The following is an 8167-nucleotide window of genomic DNA, read 5'->3' on the forward strand; positions in this document are numbered from 1 at the left end:
CCCGCTCACGTTGAGTAGGTACTATAGTAATGGAAGAGGTTCCTGGTATCAAACCGAGTACAGTTGAGCTGCGTAGAGCTAGACCTGTATAGTGGAGAAGTGCTCTAACACTGATGCTTCACTATTAATAATCTAATGATGTCATATATAATAATATATCACTACTTTTACTGTAATACTGCATACTACATCACTCATAATACTGCAGTACTTTTACTGTAATACTGCATACTACATCACTCATAATACTGCAGTACTTTTACTGTAATACTACATACTACATCACTCATAATACTGCAGTACTTTTACTGTAATACTACATACTACATCACTCATAATACTGCAGTACTTTTACTGTAATACTACATACTACATCACTCATAATACTGCAGTACTTTTACTGTAATACTGCATACTACATCACTATAATACTGCAGTACTTTTACTGTAATACTGCATACTACATCACTAATAATACTGCAGTACTTTTACTGTAATACTGCATACTACATCACTCATAATACTGCAGTACTTTTACTGTAATACTGCATACTACATCACTCATAATACTGCAGTACTTTTACTGTAATACTGCATACTACATCACTCATAATACTGCAGTACTTTTACTGTAATACTACATACTACATCACTCATAATACTGCAGTACTTTTACTGTAATACTACATACTACATCACTCATAATACTGCAGTACTTTTACTGTAATACTACATACTACATCACTCATAATACTGCAGTACTTTTACTGTAATACTGCATACTACATCACTATAATACTGCAGTACTTTTACTGTAATACTGCATACTACATCACTAATAATACTGCAGTACTTTTACTGTAATACTGCATACTACATCACTCATAATACTGCAGTACTTTTACTGTAATACTGCATACTACATCACTCATAATACTGCAGTACTTTTACTGTAATACTGCATACTACATCACTCATAATACTGCAGTACTTTTACTGTAATACTACATACTACATCACTCATAATACTGCAGTACTTTTACTGTAATACTACATACTACATCACTCATAATACTGCAGTACTTTTACTGTAATACTACATACTACATCACTCATAATACTGCAGTACTTTTACTGTAATACTGCATACTACATCACTATAATACTGCAGTACTTTTACTGTAATACTGCATACTACATCACTAATAATACTGCAGTACTTTTACTGTAATACTGCATACTACATCACTCATAATACTGCAGTACTTTTACTGTAATACTGCATACTACATCACTAATAATACTGCAGTACTTTTACTGTAATACTGCATACTACATCACTCATAATACTGCAGTACTTTTACTGTAATACTGCATACTACATCACTATAATACTGCAGTACTTTTACTGTAATACTGCATACTACATCACTAATAATACTGCAGTACTTTTACTGTAATACTGCATACTACATCACTCATAATACTGCAGTACTTTTACTGTAATACTGCATACTACATCACTAATAATACTGCAGTACTTTTACTGTAATACTGCGTACTACATCACTCATAATACTGCAGTACTTTTACTGTAATACTGCATACTACATCACTCATAATACTGCAGTACTTTTACTGTAATACTGCATACTACATCACTCATAATACTGCAGTACTTTTACTGTAATACTGCATACTACATCACTAATAATACTGCAGTACTTTTACTGTAATACTGCATACTACATCACTATAATACTGCAGTACTTTTACTGTAATACTGCATACTACATCACTCATAATACTGCAGTACTTTTACTGTAATACTGCATACTACATCACTATAATACTGCAGTACTTTTACTGTAATACTGCATACTACATCACTCATAATACTGCAGTACTTTTACTGTAATACTGCGTACTACGTCACTCATAATACTGCAGTACTTTTACTGTAATACTGCGTACTACATCACTCATAATACTGCAGTACTTTTACTGTAATACTGCATACTACATCACTCATATTACTGCAGTACTTTTACTGTAATACTGCATACTACATCACTCATAATACTGCAGTACTTTTACTGTAATACTGCGTACTACATCACTCATAATACTGCAGTACTTTTACTGTAATACTGCGTACTACATCACTCATAATACTGCAGTACTTTTACTGTAATACTGCATAGTACATCACTCATATTACTGCAGTACTTTTACTGTAATACTGCATACTACATCATTCATAATACTGCAGTACTTTTACTGTAATACTGCGTACTACACCACTCATAATACTGCAGTACTTTTACTGTAATACTGCATACTACATCACTCATAATACTGCAGTACTTTTACTGTAATAGTGCATACTACATCACTCATAATACTGCAGTACTTTTACTGTAATACTGCATACTACATCACTCATAATACTGCAGTACTTTTACTGTAATACTGCATACTACATCATACCTTTACAGAGCTGTATTAGCACTTTTACTGAACTAGGATGTGAATACTTGCTCCAGCACTAAGTGTGCTTACCATCAGTCAGTGGAATTAAAACACTATTAAGTGTGGCCACAAACAGAAGCATTGTGTGTGTTAGTGCACACAGCACATTTCTAAGTATCACTAATGAGTGTAACAAGCAGCTGGCTGGCGAGGTGTAAAGTAACGTTCAGCGTATTCTGCATGGTGAGAGCCAAACGTCTGCACTGTTTACTAGCATGTAAACCTCAGCTATGAGCACACTGCTGATGCTGCCTGTCGATAGCAGCGCGCCGCTTTGAAATCAGACTCTCGGGGGAACACAACAAAGCAAAGCGGCTGAGATTCTCAAACAATGTAAGCTGAAAGTTTATAACAGGAATTATTATCTCTTCTGAACATTTTAAAATCATCTTTAACTCTTTCTTTACACCCTCATGCACATAAATGAGAAACTTAATTTTTTCTCATTAGTTGCACCTCTCTTTCTTTATATTTAGCTTTCATGAAACACTGGCAACGGTTGGGAATAGAAACAACATTTCATACTCAATTCAACAATCACTATAGCGAAGGATAGCCAAGAAAATTCATTCTCTGTATGCTACACTTTAATCTTCTGTTCGCAAAAACTATAATTAGGTTTGCGGGACTCAAGCCCATGCCTGTTCACAGTGGACATGGAAAGAAAAAGGGCTGCCGTTCACTTCCCTCCTTCCCCTCCTCTCTTCCCCTTCTGCTTTGAGGAGTCAAATTGGTTCCAGATGCATTCTCTCACGGCTAGCCTCCATAACCAAATCGCAACATGAAAGAAAATGAAGGGGAGAAGTTTCGCAAAACTCTAAAGAGACAAAAAAAAAAAGAAATGTATGGAATTTCAATAGAAGTAGTAGAATAGGGAGGATGAGAGAGAGAGAGAGAGAGAGAGAGAGAGAGAGAGAGAGAGAGAGAGAGAGAGAGAGAGAGAGAGAGAGAAGAAAAGGCTGTTATCTTCCTAAAGCGGCTCATCACCACTTTTCCACACAGCGCTGTTTTTCACACCTACAAGTTTTTTAGGGATTTTCTGAGATGCCTTTTTTTTAACTTTACTGTCACAAGCCTCTGGGAGACAATGTGCACCCCAAATGAGGATCTAAGAGTCGTGTTGCTTTCATGTTCCAGGCAGATGTGTCAGGAACAAAAAAAAAAAAACTGTACAAAGTGATATTTAGCCAGAGCAAATCCACATCCTGCACCCATGTGGACCGAACATCAAAGACCTACCCACCAGCATGTTAGACCAATTTATAACCCTGCCCTGAGCCCCCTTTAGATAAAACACTGGCTAAAGGAGGCTGAGATAGACACACGATGACCAGAAATGATATTAAAGAGCGATAACACCTGAAGGACTTCCTCCAGAAGGCTTCCAAAAAAATGTCGCAACAGTGTACCAAGTGACATGTGAGTGTTGACTCAGCCAATTTAACAAGTGAGAGCAAATTCAAGGCCAGTTGTCTTACAGCAGCATGCACACACACCTCTGTGTTTGTCTAACAACTTTAACGAGCCCCAGTGAATTCATTAGCAACTCTCAAAGGCTGATACACTATTCATTCACACCAACCAGACTCCTTTCAAAATCAGGCACTTTTATTTCCTATAGGGTAGATTAGGGTCATGTGGGACATTTTTTGCAATTTTGACTTGTTTACCTTATTTACATATGAATCCAATACATTATATCAACACCTTATATCATTATGGAATCCCTGAGATGTTTGCTTGTTAAATCAGAAGACAGTTTTTGGATATTGTACTCAAAAGGAAAATGGCACTAGTTTTTAGACTTAGCAATACTTTTATTTGTACAAAGCAGCCTTATCTGCCAAAACATTCTGAAATGTGCATACTCATATTTAGTTGTTTAATTTAGTAGGCTTAAAAGTTTTAGGTTAAAAAACTAGCAGTCTTTATGTACATGTGTAATTTTAAACAATATAACTTACACAGTACACATATACTAGTTAGCTTTTAAATAACTGAATAGAAAAAGAGATAAGTGCACTGGAGCTTAGTTGTCCCACATTAGTCAGTGTCCCACATTACCCTAATCCATCCTAGTTTCCTTTAAGTCTAACAGCAAGTGAAACATGAGACAGATGGACTACACATTCAATAGTGATATCGCTATCCATTTATATTAACTTTAAACTAGCGGCTTACAAGCGCTTACTGAGGTGTATTTTAGAGAAAGAAATACGTGGGAATAACAGTTAATTTAATCGAGTAAGTGTGTTTAAAGTAGGGGAGATTAGGGTAATGTGGGACACTTTTTGCAACTCTGACTTGTTTACCTTATTTACATATGAATCCAACACATTATATCAACACCTTATATCATTATGAAATCCTTGAGATGTTTGCTTCTTAAATCAGAAGGCAGTTTTTGGATATTGTACTCAAAGGGAACATGGCACTTATATTAATATTCCCTTTTGTAGATTTTGTAATGTGGGACACTAGTTTTTAGGCTTAGAAATACTTTGATATATAGAAAGCAGCCTTACATGTGCCAAAACTTTCTTTTTAGGTTATAAAAAACAAGTAGGCTGTATGTTCAGGTGTCATTTTAAATAATATAACTTAAACAGTACACATAGTTAGCTTTTAAAGAATTTAATAGAAAAAGAGATAAATGGACTGGAGTTTAAATTGTCCCACATCAGTCAATGTCCCATATTACCCTAATCCACCCTATGCCGAATTAAAGAACGTATGGTATTTATTCATAAAACATGTTAAGTGTTATACTAGCGGCTTTGTGAAGCTATAAATAGCAGGGACACAGTAAAAAAGCCTGAAAAGTTCACTAGGTTTGGCATCCGGTAACTTAACGGTCCCTGCTCACTTTTCCTTTTTTCCTCTTGATCCGCTATGTCACATCTGTTTCCTTCCTATTCCCGGTTATTCCAACACAAGGACGAGCCGAGCGAATATAACGTTATAAAACTATTCTAGCACATATTAAAAGAAGTAACCCTGAGTGTGATATTTGTATTAACAGCGTTACTGTTTACTGTTAGTTAAAGCTCAGCGGCTAATGTGAAAGACGTTTCACTACTAAGCTAACATCTACCTCAGTTATACATGTTACTACACAAATACGCACACATGCTGAACAAATACTGCTAAAGTAATATATATACTGTTTTAGTGAGTGTCGGGGGTGCACTCTATAATTCGACCTCCATTAAATATACAAAACATATAGACATTGAAACTTTAACAATAGTTTTCTCCGTTATTCCCACAATCATCTCACGCCTACTACCTCCGTGGTGGGCGGTAGCTGGCGCTGTAAACGACTCAAAAACTAAAGATTTTAATAAAGAAAGTGGCTGCTTGCTGGATTATTTTTACCCGAATTTACCAAAAGACTTGTATTATTCTGAATACATGTCAATAAAGTGTTTGAGAGACCACACAGTCCACTAAACAGCAAGAAAACATCACATAGTAGAGTTTTTATAACAGAGTTCGGCGTGTAAATCATCAGAGAGAAATGTGTCGGATCAACAGGATGCCAGCTGTCACTGAATCAACAGGTTAGTCCCAACCTGAAGCGGCAACAAGTAAATAAGGCTTTAAGATTCCGCTATGCATACTTGTGTTGTTTTTTTCCCATCATGTGAAGTGAACAGATGTATGAAAGCAGACAGACAGCAGTATTAGACTTGAATCACAGACACACTCACCCTGAGCTCGGAGCGGCTGGCAGTAAAAGTTTACGGCGAGGAGGAAAGTGATTATCTGGAAACACACACGCATCTTATTGAAATCCTAAAGTGCATCGTGGACAAGAAGACATAGAAAACACTGGTGCTGTGACATGCTCCATGGATCCCCTAATAACTCTCTCTCTCTCTCTCTCTCTCTCTCTCCCTCACTCTCTCACTCCCTCTCTCTCAGCCCCCGGTTCTGTAAATGGACAGCAGAGGACATGCGCAGAACGCAGAACGAGCCCGGTTAACGGTGAAAAAAGCACAAGTTAAAAGTCACTTACCGACCAATATGACTTACATCAAGGTATACTGTAATTCAAAAGTTTAATATTATTTCACTTTTATGGAGTAACAGTACTCTCTCTCTCTCTCTCTCTCTCTCTCTCTCTCTCTCACACACACACACACACACACACACACACACACACACACACACACACACACACAGGCTGATAGGGTTTTAAGGCACTATTATGAGAATATAGGATAAAAGCTTCATTTCTGCCCATACTGATGAATGTGTGTCTCACTTATCTAAATGTACACCATATAAACTGTCAGCCCTCCTTTACATTCACCACAATCACAGCTGTAGTCAGAATATTAGAAATACTGAGGTCATAAGTCCAAGACCTCACAATAAAGTCTCACTTTTTTTCAGTCTTGTTAAAACCACGACCACTGGTCTCCAAAACATCGATATTTCACGAGCTAAGAAATATTTTAGGGAATACACTTTGTATTTATTTAATATGCCAAAAGAAGTTAAAATTGAATATACTGAGTCTAAAAATACTGAATTCAGCCAATATATCTGCCAGTGTAGAACATTTAACTCCCCACAGTTTCCTTTGTTTCCAGAATGAATGCAGAGGACATGAGATCAGCATACAATAACTGCAGTATTGTATATAAAGTCTGAATCAAACCTTACTGTACTGTAAATACATGTGTAGTCATTCTCAGTTATTTTTTACATAACATTAGATATGAGTTGTCTTTGAAATTGGCTCTAAATTAGAAGGGTCACTTCTTAATAAGTCAATGTAAATGTATATGATAATAATAATTATAACCACAACAATAATAACAATTTTTATTTATAGAGCACTTGTTACAAAGTGTTTCACAAAAGAAGCAAAATAAACCAGGCAAATAATAAAATAATTTAAATCATAAAACCAATTTAGTGTATGATAAAACAAGAGACAATTTAAAGGAAATAAAAACATAAATGGAAGACAGTTGAAAGAAAATACAAACTCAAATAAAATCAGGAAAGGCTCTCTGATAGAAATGTTTCTTTTATGGGACTTAAAAGAAATCGCTGAGTCAGCCAGTCATTTCATACCACGGCCAAATACATTTCTAACTGTTAGAGAAAAATTGGAATAAATGAAGCCCAGATTCTATTTCATATCTACATAATGGGGAAACATTGGAAAACGTTCATGCTGAATATCTGCTAAACATTCATCAAAAACATTTGTTTTCCTATAATATCAGAGTGTCTAAAGCATGATTCATTTTTTATTGGCAACTCGAAACTATTGTTTTGGTTAGAGCTGAGACAAAGAGGCAGAGGAGAAGAGATGAAGCTGTAACCCCAACTCTACTTTTTTCCATATTTAACCAAAGCCACATTCTTTCACAAACCATAACCAAAGTTTCTTTGTAGCCTAAACAGAATCTAAACATAAACATGATGAAGCCTGTCATCCAGTGTCAAAGTCAAACAAGAATGTTGCTCTTTATGATCTGGAATTTCTTTTTATCAGGGATCCACATTAAAATATATGAAAATGTACCTGGCAAATTCAGTATAATAAATAAATTCACCATATCTTTTTAGGAAACAGGGCTGAATGAGAATACTTACAGTGAGCAATTAGCAA

At 35.7% G+C, this 8167-nt stretch overlaps 1 protein-coding gene across 1 annotated transcript in view; it reads right to left on the minus strand.

Annotated features, from left to right (window-relative positions):
• The window catches only part of reck (reversion-inducing-cysteine-rich protein with kazal motifs), a 96168-nt gene extending 89787 nt beyond the window's left edge, over positions 1–6381 (minus strand). Inside the window, 1 exon segment of the mRNA XM_053342418.1 lies at positions 6246–6381. Coding sequence (XP_053198393.1) covers positions 6246–6381 — 136 coding nt within the window.
• Positions 6382–8167: the final 1786 nt, after the last annotated feature.

The sequence above is a fragment of the Scomber japonicus genome, chromosome 21 (assembly GCF_027409825.1).
Source record: "Scomber japonicus isolate fScoJap1 chromosome 21, fScoJap1.pri, whole genome shotgun sequence".
Lineage (NCBI taxonomy): Eukaryota > Metazoa > Chordata > Actinopteri > Scombriformes > Scombridae > Scomber > Scomber japonicus.